The 14,769-nt window shown below is 33.4% G+C and overlaps 1 protein-coding gene across 5 annotated transcripts in view; it reads left to right on the top strand.

Moving 5' to 3' along the window:
* LOC142340123 (uncharacterized) overlaps positions 1-14,769 on the top strand; it is an 81,983-nt gene that overhangs the window by 62,749 nt on the left and 4,465 nt on the right. For all 5 annotated transcript variants that reach the window (XM_075390594.1, XM_075390612.1, XM_075390584.1 and 2 more), the window contains exon 3: positions 9,165-9,389. In XM_075390594.1, the coding sequence (XP_075246709.1) occupies positions 9,165-9,389 (225 nt within the window). The remainder of the gene's footprint in view (positions 1-9,164; positions 9,390-14,769) is intronic.

The following is a 14,769-nucleotide window of genomic DNA, read 5'->3' as shown; positions in this document are numbered from 1 at the left end:
AATTGGACTAAGATAAGTTTTGACTGCTTATGATGCTTTAGATAGCTGAAATAGAGCTTCGATCGAGCCTGAAAAAATAGTAAGATATTACCTTAATTGTTAACGTAACCCCATTCTAAGTAGAACCATGTAGAGACTCTTTTTCCCAATTTAGACCTGCTCATTTGAAATTCTTAAAACAACAAACAAAAAGTGAAACTTCCTTCTTTGCATTCTATCTGGTTGCTTTCTTTTCATGATTTGTCTCTTGTGGCTTCGTCAAAACAAAGTTTTTGCGTTTGGTTGGAATGATGGTAACAACGCCTCTGAAGATATTCACATTGTGTCTGTTCTAAGCATCCTTCTGTTGTTCGAATGTGTTTTCCGCCTCAAGAGAGCTTTTTCAATTGACAGTTTTAATTCCTTTGTTTGTGTCAAAGAATAGGCTGTTTGTTCCAAGGTTTATTTTGAGTTCTTTTTAGGTCATCACGTCATTCTGAGCGAAATGGTTGTTGTTGATTGCAAAGCACATTCATTTGTTATCCAATTGATCTTCATCAAAATCATTATGCTCAAAGAATCCGCATGGGGAATCTAATCTGCTTATGTGCACATCAACTCAAAATACAAGCCCATTAGAGCTACTGTCCACGTTGTGATCTCCACGTCTGGTGCAATGAGATGTTTTAATTTTGTATTATCTGTGTGCGAGGTAAGTCATCTTTCTATTAAAAATTGCATCAACTTTGTGACCACCGAAAACTGCGTGTGATTCCCGCTTTATGTGGGAGTAATGTTGCACCGATGGAGTTATTTTTTTAAAACAAAAATCACTTGATGTCTCTCCTGCGAAGAAAACTAACTTTTGCACTTTCAGAGGCGTCTGTATTAACTGTGGCTTCCTTTTTGCAAAATATAAGGGCAAACATGCGGGCTAGCACACAGTTCAGCTTTTTCTCCGAAGGTTGATTTGTTGCCATTTGCTCAATGTTCGTTCTCTGTCATATCTTTCAGGGTTAACATTTTAGTTGCGGAATCGGGAATTGTTCTTCCGTCGAAATTAGCTAGCCCAACAAACAACTCGAGTTGTTGGTTCTTAAGATTTTCAACATGTATAGGATCTAGTGCTATTCCGTCCATCGAAATTTGGTGTCCAAAAAATTAACAGTTTTGAGTGGTTTTAAAAAGGACAAATTGTCTCGAACCGTCGATTGTTCCGTGTTCTTGTTGAACTGTTCTTTGGTAATTTCATAGCACAACTTATCGTCTTGAAAGATCAAAACACCCTTGAATACTTTGAGCGTTGATTCATTGCAATTCTTGAGGATTGAGGAACAGTTCTGCAATTCATGCGGTAGTCGGCACATTTTGAATAGTCCCTCAGGTCTGTAATTTGCGCATAGTTTGTTTGCCTCCTCTTTACACGTTCAATATGGTAATGGGAATCTGAGAAGTCAATCTTGACGAAATAGGGGGCCATAAAGATTAAGAAAACTGTCTCCATGTTTGGTATGGGGAACTTCTCGTCGATCTGTTTGCTGTTGATTTGCAAATTCAATTCCATGCAAAGAGTGTGTTATCCACTCTGTTCCGACTTCTCTATGAGCTTGTCTTGAAGTGGCGAAGTGGCAGTTGTATTTTACTGGCTTTGCAAAACATTGGCTGCGATCTCACTATTAACGTGACATGAGCGCTGTAGTCATTCACGGCAGGCAACAGGGTTGGATGTTTTTTCAAATTGCCCAAATTGTTTTTCAGACCGTCAAACTGCATAATTACTAGTTGCTTTTGTGTGTACTTACTTAGGTTCCACTTAAGGTAACAATTAACTGATCAATTAGAGTTAATTGATGGCCACCATGAGCTTCAATATGTCTTATTTTACTATCTAACAGGTTTAGCAAGCTCAGTCTATATTTAAAGTGATGTGGGTGTGCAATCGGCACCTGTATCAACTTGCATTTTTGTTTTGCAGTTATTCATTGACGATTATTCCCTTGTGGGAGACATCCTAAAAATTTCTTCTTCAATGCACAGCATTTGCATCTCCAACTCCTGAGATATCTGCTTTGAAGTGTTAACTTCTTCAGAAAAGTTGTTTTTTTTTACTTTTGTTCAGTTGGGGTTTGTTCCTAAACAATTTTGAGAAATGTCTGATTTTTTTCAGGGGTTGCAAATTTGCACTGGACGGCTTCTACTTTAATGTGGCTAACCACCGCCTCCAGTGCACAAAGCGTTGCTTTTGTGAACCTTGAGTTTCTGGTTTTGTTTTGGAAATGTTTTTTAATCTGTACCCACCTTCGTTTTTGCGGTAAAAGGCTGATTATCCGGTTCCGAATTTGCCGTAGCCATCACTTGACCTCTGAACTGTAACTTATTAGTCTTCTCCGCAATGAACACTATTAGTTTTGCTTGAACACCGTCTAGTAGTCTAACTTTCGCTTCATCGTCCCAGAATCCTGAGATAAACTTTAAAATTCTCTAAGTCTTTGTTGGGTTTGGTAGGTAATTGCTCTGAATTTTCGAAGAATGTTGCACTTTCTGCCGTTACTACTCTTTCTTTTGTAGAAATACAAATTTGAATTGGTTTTCTGATGTTTTGAAACAAAGTGTCTAATATCATTTTTTGCCCCACTAATGCTCCTAAAAATAATCAGAGCGTCTTGCCCGCAAATGCAAAAACGCGATTCGTTTCCTGTAGGTTCACTATCGAGATTTCTTTGTTGACTTTATCCCTTTTCTCCTCTGCACAAATTTTCGCCTCATATTACGTCACCCACGGAGAACAGTAGTCACCATTAGGCAGAACCGGTTTTTCGTGGTTGCTATGTGGTCTTGAAAATATTGCAGCGATTGGTTATATGTGTCAGAGAATTCAATAAGCTGAATTTTCAAATAAAGCTGGAACTGAAAATAAACAATACTGACAGTTAATTGAGAGTTAAAAAATAATGATGATAGGGCCAAGACGAAAATAGAATCGAGTTTAGTTTTTGGTAATCACTTTTTGACATAGGAGTAGAATTTGTCACGTAAGTTATTTTTTTGTTTTCCGAAATTTTTACAAAGAGTAACTTCCAAGTCTCACAATATTTTTCCGAAACCATGTTATATGCAGGAGAAGCTTACCAAATTTCAATAATTGTTTCAAACTACCTTAGTGGGGTAGGAACTATAAACTCCACCGTTTTTTTTTCTTCAGTCAGTTTTAGCGATCGACATGTTCATCGTAGATTGTTTTGTGTGGTATCAATAAAATGCCCGTAGAGCGTAGAATCTGAAATTTAAAAGATTTTTTGAACTCCCTGTTTTTCAGGTAGCTATCGAAGTTTAACACTTTGTGGACATTTGAATGATATGATTGTTTTTGTTCTTGTTTTCCAGAAATTTTACTCAGTTTTGTCAATTTTGCGAAGAAAATGTCAAACTTCTCTAACAATAGATTTATCGGTTTCACCTATAAACAATGAAGACGTTTACATAGTTTTTTGATCCGACAATTTCAACTCAAATTCTTTCGACAAAATTTTCTGAAATTCATTCAAAATTGCCAAATGTAGTTGTCTGATAGTTTTTGAAACCTTGTCTTTTATTTTATTTTTATTTATATATAATTATTTATTTGTCATATTTTAGCTTTGAATCAGTATCACTACTGAAGGACCCATTTGACCTTCTTAAATCGTAAAAAAATTTAACCCTGTTAGGATTTCAGTTGACATCTACTGGAGCTTTTGAATTGTTTAGAGAAGATCTTAGGGATGGCTTCAGCTTTGCCACTCTTCTGATTTTTGTCAGTTGGCGGCGTGGTCTAAGTAAACAAAGCTGGCATCTTTTTCATGCAAAGAACTTATATAGCGGTCATAGTTTCTAATTTTGATACCACGGGTTTTTATCATATATATATATATATATATATATATGTATATATATGTATATATATATATATATATATATTCTTATATATATATATATATATTTATATATATATATATATATATATATATATATTTGGACATCTGTCCATTTTCAAAAATGCTTTCTATGCTGCCTTGTCACATTATCTAATTAATAACAGGTCCCATTGGCCTTGAAAAACACAATCGAAATTATTCTCATCGCAATTCATCATAGCTAATGTATATAGTGAATAACGTATTTTTCAAACGGTCTCGAAATCATACTCTTGAAAAATATAACTGACTTTTATATATTGATTTTTTTGCTTAAAATTGTCGTTCTTTTTGTAGCCAGGTCACATATTCATGGTGAATAGAAAAATCAATCGCTTTTTTGGAGATGTAATTAAACTAAGGTAATGATATCGTAAATGGCTAATAATATTAATGAATATGACTTAACTTTTTGAAAAAATTAAATGGCTTCCTGAATTCCTCTACTAGTTGCTTTTGTGTGTACTTACTTAGGTTCCACTTAAAGTAACAATTAACTGATCCGTTAGAGTTAATTGATGGCCACCATGAGCTTCAATATGTCTTATTTTACTATCTAACAGGTTTAGCGAGCTCAGTCTATATTTAAAATGATGTGGGTGTGCAATCGGCACCTGTATCAACTTGCATTTTTATTTTGCAGTTATTCGTTGAGGATTATTCCCTTGTGGGTGACATCCTCAAAATTTCTTTTTCAGTTTACAGCATTCACCTCTCCAACTCCTGAGATATTTGCTTTTAAGTATTAACTTCTTCAGAAAAGTTGTTTTTTTTTACTTTTGTTCAGTTGGGGTTTGTTCCTAAACAATTTTGAGAAAAGTCTGATTTTTTTTCAGGGGTTGCAATTTTTAGTTAGCACTGGACGGCTTCTAATTTATTGAGACTAACCACCACCTCCAGTGCATAAAGCGTTGCTTTTGTGAACCTTGAGTTTCTGGTTTTGTTTTGGAAATGTTTTTTTTTTAATCTGTACCCACCTTCGTTTTTGCGGTAAAAGGCTGATTATCCGGTTCGGAATTTGCCGTAGCCATCACTTGACCTCTGAACTGTAATTTATTAGTCTTCTCCACAATGAACACTTATAGTTTTGTTTGAACACCGTCTAGTAGTCTAACTTTCGCTTCATCGTCCCAGAATCCTGAGATAAACTTTAAAATTCTCTAAATCTTTCTTGGGTTTGGTAGGTAATTGCTCTGAATTTTCGAAGAATGTTGCACTTTCTGGCGTTACTACTCTCTCTTTTGTAGAAATATAATTTTGAATTGGTTTTCTGAAATTTTGAAACAGAGTGTCTAATATCATTTTTTGCCCCACTAATGCTCCTAAAAATAATAAGAGCGTCTTGCCCGCAAATGCAAGAACGCGATTCGTTTCCTGTAGGTTCACTATCGAGATTTCTTTGTTGATTTTATCCCCTTTCTCCTCTGCACAATTTTTTCCTCATATTACGTCACCCACGGAGTACAGTAGTCAGCATTACGCAGAACCGGTTTTTCGTGGTTGCTATGTGGTCTTGAAAATATTGCAGCGATCGGTTATATGTGTCAGAGAATTAAATAAGCTGAATTTTCAAATAATCCTGGAACTGAAAATAAACAATACTGACAGCTAATTGAGAGTTGAAAAGGATAATGATATGGCCAAGAGGAAATTAGAATCGAGTTTAGGTTTTGGTATTCACTTTTTGACATAGGAGTAGAATTTGTCACGTAAGTTATTTTTTTGTTTTCCGAAATTTTTACAGAGAGTAACTTCCAAGTCTCACAATATTTTTCCGAAACCATGTTATATGCAGGAGAAGCTTACCAAATTTCAATAATTGTTTCAAACTACCTTAGTGGGGTAGGAACTATAAACTCCACCGTTTTTTTCTTCAGTCAGTTTTAGCGATCGACATGTTCATCGTAGATTGTTTTGTGTGGTATCAATAAAATGCCCGTAGAGCGTAGAATCTGAAATTTAAAAGATTTTTTGAACTCCCTGTTTTTCAGGTAGTTATCGAAGTTTAACACTTTGTGGACATTTGAATGATATGATTGTTTTTGTTCTTGTTTTCCAGAAATTTTACTCAGTTTTGTCAATTTTGCGAAGAAAATGTCAAACTTCTCTAACAATAGATTTATTGGTTTCACCTATAAAAAATGAAGACGTTTACATGGTTGTTTGATCCGACAATTTCAACTCAAATTCTTTCGACAAAATTTTCTGAATTTCATTCAAAATTGCCAAATGTTGTGGTCTGATAGTTTTTGAAACCTTGTCATTTATTTTATTTTTATTTATATATAATTATTTATTTGTCATATTTTAGCCTTGAATCAGTATCACTACTGAAGGACCCATTTGACCTTCTTAAATCGTAAAAAAAAATTAACCCTGTTATGATTTCAGTTGACATCTACTGGAGCTTATGAATTGTTTAGAGAAGATCTTAGGGATGGCTTCAGCTTTCCCACACCTCTGATTTTTGTCAGTTGGCGGCGTGGTCTAAGTAAACAAAGCTGGCATCTTTTTCCTGCAAGGAACTTATATAGCGTTCATGGTTTCTAATTTTGATACCACGGGTTTTTATCATATATAAATATATATATATATATATATATATATATATATATATATATATATATATATATATGTATATATATATATATATATATATATATATATATATATATGGACATCTGTCCGTTTTCGAAAATGCTTTCTATGCTGCCTTGTCACATTATCTAATTAATAACAGGTCCCAATGGCCTTGAAAAACACCATCGAAATTATTCTCATTGCAATTCAACATAGCTAATGTATATAGTGAATAACGTATGTTTCAAACGGTCTCGAAATCATACTCTTGAAAAAAATAACTGACTTTTATATATTGATTTTTTTGCTTAAAATTGTCGTTCTTTTTGTAGCCGCGTCACATAGTCAGGATGAATAGAAAAATCAATAGCCTTTGGAGATATAATTAAACTTAGGTAATGATATCGTATAATGGCTAATAATATTAATGAATATGACTTAACTTTTTGAAAAAATTAAACGGCTTCCTGAATTCCTCCGCTTCTATCGTTTTTCTTTTCTGGCAACTTGCGGCTTAGTAGCTGGTATTATTGAAGACGTGATATTTTCGGTTTTTGCGAAGAAAGCTTCAATCTTTGTTTGTTTTTACGTTGCAACTCAAGGATACTTTGCGTTTACGTTATTTTTTCACAAAAAAATTATACTGCTCAATGATTGTGGTCTATTTTGAGGTTTTTTCTTTTCGTTCTACTAAAATGAGGATCATTTTTTTCAGAATTGAAACATGTGTACTCTCATATCTTTTCAACGAAAATCTTACTTGAACGCTATCTTTTGCTAAAAATTGTTTGCTGATTGTGGAATTGTGACTGTTGTCGATGTTAACTTATAGTCTAAGGACTTAATCTACACGAAAAAACCACTGACTTCTCATAGAGTTACACGTTAATCTATCAGGTTAATTTTTGTTCTAAACTTATGATTGTTTTTTAGTATCATTGAACTAAAAAATTAGTGGTATTATGGAAAAGTAGCTGTCAATTTGCAGCGTAGTCTCAAAAATAACTGTTATATTTTGTTCCTAGAGAGAAAAAGTTTGTTATGATAGCTTCTTTATTGAATGGTTTTAGGGTTGTGACACTTCCGTTTTACGTATAAATCTGAGGTTTTTGGATGATTGACCATTTTTGATTTTCTTCTTGTTTTCTCACATTACAACTTTAATGAGGGTTCATTAGATTTAATAAACAAAACCATTAATCCAATATAATTTTTTCAGTAAATATTTGTTGCTTCTTTTTGTGGTCTTATGACATTCAGGATAATGACATGTCCCATTGGTTTTCTACGGAGATATGAAATAAGGTACTTAACTACTTCAATAAACTTAAACTGTTTTACTGACATTGAAAGTAATTTTTCTCAAAAAAAAACAAATATCTTTCCAAACTTCGCCCCGAACGAAATTTACTTTTGTCGGCCTTTTACCTAGTCTCATCACAGACCGGTCCCATATATTTTTGATTCTACGTTATCAAATTTCTGATGCCAAATAGATTCTTATTTGATGCTTTGTTCAAAGGTATCTGGATTTTTTTGGCGTTTTTTTAATGCTATATTGACCTTGTTATTATGTGTTTAAAAAAAGATAATGAGTTTTTTTGGAAATTAACGTTTGCTTTTTTGTTGCATTTTGTTGTCTATCTTGCGCCCTAGTCACATTAATGGCAATTCTCATTGGCTTTGCAAGGCTGTTTAGAATTACTCATTTAAAAATAAATGACCGGTTCCAGTGGCTTCTTAAGGAGTTCAAAAAGAATATATCTAGTATTTTTAGTTGAAAGCTGATTAATGTAATGACTCGCCCTCTTTTTAGTCTTGTTTTTGTCGACTTTTTACCAAGCCCCGCTAAACACTGTGGTCGCATCTGATGTGACATAATGTACAAAGTGATTTGCTATGTTTAGCTTTTATCTGACGCTATTTTGACTTTGCTAATCAGTGTCTTCTTTGAAGGAAAAACAGATTTTGTTTGACCGTAATTAATGTTTTAATTGTTTTGCTTTGATGTCTTGTCTCGTGCTGGTGTTAATGGCAGTCATCATCAGCTGTCCAGTGCGGCATTATCTACCGAGCATTCAATCCTTCCGCCAATTTTCTTGCATTTTTATTTGATTCCGTTTGTTTCCTCGGCTCATAAAGACAATATTTTAAATTTAAGAGATCTGTTTAATGAGACTTTCCTTGGTAAAATGTTCCCAGTCTGCATCACACTCAGTTCATTTCTCGCCCACAGCTAAAAAAAACTAAACTAAATACTCCACTTGGACAAAAGACAACTACTTTCTATCATTTCGTAATACATTTTTTTCTGAGCAAATACAAAAACAGCAGCTTCCTTGTTAAATCGGATTTTGATAGGAATATGGGAGAAGTTTGACGCCTCATTCTTAATAGCCTAATTTGGCGTCTTTGTTGAATTGGGCGACAAAAGAAGTGAATTTTTCCTTTGTGACCATTAGTTAAAAAGCTTGAAGATACTTTTTGAAGAAAATGGTAATGAAAAGGACCTAACAATCGTCCTAAATGTTTCCCAAACGACATTTTGATCTATTTTCTGCGTTTAAAGTGGAGCAAAAGAATCTACCACATGCTTGCTCACAAACTTATCACAATCGTGCTAAGCGGTAGTAGCGATGAGAATTTTTTCAGGTGGAAGGCAAATTGTTCAAGCCTGTGAGTGGTAGGATCAAGGCATACTGCTGTGACGTGTTCAAGTTCACGAAAGAGGTGGAGGGTGAGTTTGAGAGTGTGTGGGAGAGAGGAGCTGTGATTGCATTCGAGGAGGACTTGAGGAAGAAGTACTTCGAACATGTCAAGACTCTCGTCTCTAAAGGCTGCAGCTGGATGAGCTCCATATTCCAATATGACAGAAATGTAAGTGATATTTGAGAATCAGCTAATTCTTTTCATACGTCGAGGTCCAAACCGATGAATAGTTATAGTGAACTATGTTGTTAATTAATTCTTACACAAAATTATTAAGTTAATGATCAGAGCAAAAGAAGAAATGATCATCAATTTCGAAAGTTTAAGCTTTTTTCATCAAATTTCATATTAAACCAATGCGTTTTTATAATATAGTTTATTATTTATTTTTAGAAAACGAAGAAAAAACTATGTATAAAACATTTTTGAAAATTGTTCTCTGACTTTTACAAAAAACCGGTATCGTTACATGGTGGACAGCACAATAAACAACAAAGTTTAAAATGTTAGTAGAAAATATGGTAATTTTGTATATTGCTTTTTTCTCACAATAAAATTAAAAAGAGCTTCAAATTTGAGAGCATATGGTTTTTCATCACTTTTTATGTTAACAAATGCCTCCTGCTTGTACGGACACTTTTTCCTTAATTACACTTTTTGCACTGAAAGCTTTCTGATAATAATTTAAGACCAAGCACTACACGTGTATGTATGGCTTAAAGAAATTTTGAGAAAGTTGATTGCGCAACAATCAGCATAGATTTGGTTTTAAGGATTAATTTTGGTTAGCAATGTGTAATTATTTAACAAACTTTTGCGCTAAAATTATTGTGAAATTGATCATTTTGGCGTTAAAAAAGCTAAAAACGTTTGACAATTTTTAAAATTATTTTTACATCTAGACTAACTTTGTTCTTTTTTTTTAGTATAACCAAACAAAATGTTGCCAAATTGATCTAAAACTGGCCTATGAAATTTTTCAATTTAAATTTTAACTGTACCTTCCTTTTATTTCAAATTGTTTCCTGAAAGGATTCGTTAAAAGTGACATCTACGTTTTTTTTAGAAACTGAAAAACGAACGATGTACAGATAAGCTGCCGCGATCATTGCGGAATTTGATAATTTATGAAAGCGAATTACTTACTAACAACAATTTCCAAACTGAAAGAAAGATTATCAGCAGAATTTTGCTACTTTTACGATTTTTGGAACCTCGAATACAGTAGTAACAAAAATTTCAACAACGTGCATAACAATTGTTGTATTAAGCTGGACAGTATAATAAACAACAATGATTTAAATGTCAAAATTGAAGCAAAAAATTTTAAAATTGTGATGATTGGCTTTTTGCTCACAATCACAATGACAATAAACTTTAAGAGCAGTGAGCATAGCCGATATCATAGATATGCAGAGAAAAATGGAAATCTGCTCATTTTTTTCATTACATTTGAGCACATTAATATAGAGAAATTATAGTTCTATCAAAAAGTTTTTCCCCAAATTTGTACCTAGGTTTGCCAAAAATTTCGGACAGCACGTTCAAATTTGTAAAACAAAGCGATATCAGTAACGAAACAGCTATACACTCCTACCCATCTGCAACCAATAATGACGTCAACGGTAACATTGATTCGCATTCAACAGGAACAAAGTCGGAAACCCTTATATTTCACCTTGGGCATAACACTATTTATCAGGGTACTGACGGAAAAAAAGCAGCAGAGCAAATTGGTGACCTGGTTGGCAAATGTATAACAAAGTTCAAACCACACAAAGTTGCAATTTGCAAAATACCGAATGTAAAGAAGAATGGTCTGTATGGAAGAGATGTAAATAACAAAGAAATTAATGAATACAACAAGGAAGTCGATAGTATAGCCGATCAACTTAATGGTGAATTTCAGTCGTGTAAAGTAAATGTCCTGAATTACGACTTGGAAAACACAGATATAAGGCATGATGGTGTTCACCCTAATTTACATGGAATCAATAAAATAGTAGCGACTCTGAGAAACCACTTGAAAAGGATTGGTTTCAATTGATCGACAAACGATGTCTCTTTGAGACATATTCCACCAAAGCGCAAAGATCTTTTTGTACCCATGAGAGATGGATGGAATAATTTAAACAATCGTGTTGAATTCTGATGCATTTGGTTGACTTTTTAGAAATCATTAAAAATGTTTTATTTGAGGTGTAGGTGGATTTTTATCTTGGTTTTAATTTTGATTAAGTTTGCTTTTTTCTAGAAACGATTGAATTTCTCAAAAGTCACTCAAATTTATGTAAACTTAAAAAACCTAACTACCGTCATATCGATCAGATTAAAAATTTTTTACTATGGTTCGGAATATTTAACATAAAATATCTACTTATAATCATCGTAGTTATTCTACAAAAATGTGGTGACATTGAAAGAAACCCAGGTCCATCAAATTTGGATAGAATAACAACAATTGAAAAATACAATGGTGAGTGTGCGAGAAAATCGGAGTTCCCCAAGTTTTGGTATATGAATTGTAGAAGCCTCAATAATAAACATGAGCAATTGTCTCGTTTTTTGAAAAATCTTAATGAAACCTCATTCCTAGTTGTTACCGAAACATGGATAAACGAAAAAACTGACATTCCCGAGTTTTATCTGTGCAATAGTCATCACTTCATTCACCAACCAAGATCATCATTAACTAATGTACAGAGAGGTGGAGGGGTAGGTATTTGGGTTCCCAAAAAGTTTGAAGTAAAAATGAGAAATGATTTGAACACAATCAATAGAAGTTTTTTTGAGTCAATGTGGATTGAAATTGGTAAGCCTTTAACACAAAAACTACTCATTAATGTAGCATACTGCCCCAATGTAAATCTTTCTAATTTTTTTCTGGATGAAATGACTGTAGAAATCTCAAATGTGTATTCGTATACAGATAATCTAATTTTATTAGGAGATTACAATATAAACTTGTTAGGCACAAAAGGTAGACAGTCACTTGATATTTTCACAGCAAACAATGGGCTATGTTACGTTAATGAAACGGAGGCAACATGGACAATGGTGAAAAATGTTCGTTAATTGATCACTGCTTTATCTCGAAGAACCAAATTTTTTAAGCCAGTGTTCTAGAGTCGACTCTTGGAGTTGATCACTTCACAATAGTATATCAGTCATCATTAAAAATAGATCACAGTGATAAGAAAAGGCAGTTTTTGATACGTAATACCAAGAAATATTCAAGATCAAATTTCAATCGTGACATTGCGCTGCAAGATTGGTCGCCTATGTACCAGATAAATGAGCCGAACGAAATGTTTTTAAAATTTATCGAAATTTTTGAAAATATACTGAGTTGTCGTGCACCCTTGAAGTTGGTAGAAAGTAGTACCAAAAACAACAAAAGCAATGGTTGACAAAAGAATTACGTGGTCTCATAAATGAAAAACACCGTCTCTTTAATGCGTGGAAGAAAAACCCAAAATCAGAGACTTATAACATTTACAAATCTTTACGCAATTCAGTGAATAGAAAACTGAAAAAAGCTGCAGATGATTACACAAAGAATTTTTTCCAGCAGCTACCAAGTTCAAGAGAACAATGGAAATTCATCAAAAACAGGATCAATTCCAACAGCCAAACAGAAAAAATTGACAAATTAAGGGAAGATAGTCGTTTTGTTGAGAATGACAGAGAGATTGCCAATGTTCTTAATAATTGTTTTGCGAGACTAGGATTATACAAAGGCAAAGACGTTTCTCCAAATTGTTCTTCCCTAACATTTGATGGACCCGAATTTAGCTTCCGACCAGTCACCAGAAAATAATTCTATAATGTTATTGATAATCTACCTAAGCATAAATCTCCCGGAGCGGGCTATATACCAGCATGGGCGCTAAAAGATAGTAAACTGTCTATTGGAACTCATTTACAATTTGTCGTCAATGAATGTATAAACAAAAACACGTTTCCTAATATTTTGAAAACAGCGCATGTTACACCTGTCTATAAGAAGGGAGACCGACTAGAACCAGAAAACTATCGACCCATATCAGTCACACCAACTCTAGCAAAAATTTTGAGCGATTATTACTTGAACAACTAACTCACCACCTTACTCTTAATGGTCTGATTAACAAGAATCAATTCGGCTTTCAAAAGCAAAAGTCCTGTCTCGATACTATCATTTCATTAACTGAAAAGATAAACCAATGCGTTGACGAAAACGAAATTGTTGTCACACTCTTTTTAGACTTAGCAAAGGCTTTCAACTCAATATCTATAGATGTTTCTATGAACAAAATAAAAAGGTATGGAATTGGAGAAAATGCAAGACTCTTATTAAACTCTTTCCTTTGTGATAGAAAACAGTGTGTAAAAAATGGGATAGCAAAACCAGATTGGGTTGTCATAAATCACGGTGTTCCTCAGGGAACTGTCTTAGGGCCTCTAATTTTTATACTTTATGTCATCAATTTCAGTGAAGCTGTATCAACGAATTGTGATGTATTACAGTTTGCCGATGATACAGCAATTCTATGTCATGCAAAGAATGAAGCAAATTTGCAGCTAATAGCTGAAGATACATTAAACAAGACAGATCAATATATGAAACAAAACAGGTTAACTTTGAATGAGAAAAAAACGGAGTTAATGGTGTTCAGGAATGAAAAATTGCCGATCATTGAAACTGTCGATTTCAAGGGACACCGATTGGAAGCATCTGAAAAATGTAGATATTTAGGTGTAATAATTGATAGGGAACTGACATACCAAAATCAACTAAATAAGGTTATCAGTAAAATGGCTTCAGCAATCAGATCATTATATTTGGTTCGTTATCAGGTACCGCTAAAAACAAGAATAAATCTTTTTAAATCACTAGTTTTGTCTCATTTAGATTTTAGCGCAATTTTTTTTCAAAATTTACCATCTTACTCTATTGACAGAATTAACAAACAGATAAACTGGGGAATAAAAGTTTGCTTTATGAAAACCAAATACGATACTGCCAGAGATTTACTTTTGGAGACTAAAATTCTTCCAGCAGAGCTCCAAATAACACGGGTGTCTTTAAATAGGTTTTTCAATATTCTCCAACAAACAAGAAATCGCTCTAATAAACATTTCAGATTTTTAGAAAACGTGCCTATTATTGTAAACAAACGAACCCATAACCTTTTCTTAGAACAAAAATGTAAGTCAAAATGGAGTAATGGTTCAATTGTTCGTAACTTTATTCGAAAATGGAACACACTTCCAATTACAATTAGAAGAGAAACGTCGAAGACCAAATTTTAACAAAAAGTTACAGTGGAAATGCTTAAACGACACGAAAGAGTTCCAATAGACAGAAGGGTTGCAGGATTTAAACATATTTTTTATTAAATTATTTTACGAAAACCGAACCTTAGTTTGTTATAAATTAGAAAAAAATAATGTTTGATTAATAAATTTCTAACATGTAACATTAACCAAGTGGTTAGTTTAATTTACATGTTTGCAGATTAAAAAAGAAATCATACAAATCATATATGATGAAGTACAAAATCAA

The sequence above is a fragment of the Convolutriloba macropyga genome, chromosome 1 (assembly GCF_964194025.1).
Source record: "Convolutriloba macropyga chromosome 1, txConMacr16.3, whole genome shotgun sequence".
NCBI lineage: Eukaryota > Metazoa > Xenacoelomorpha > Acoela > Convolutidae > Convolutriloba > Convolutriloba macropyga.
This window is presented reverse-complemented; position numbering and strand designations above follow the sequence as displayed.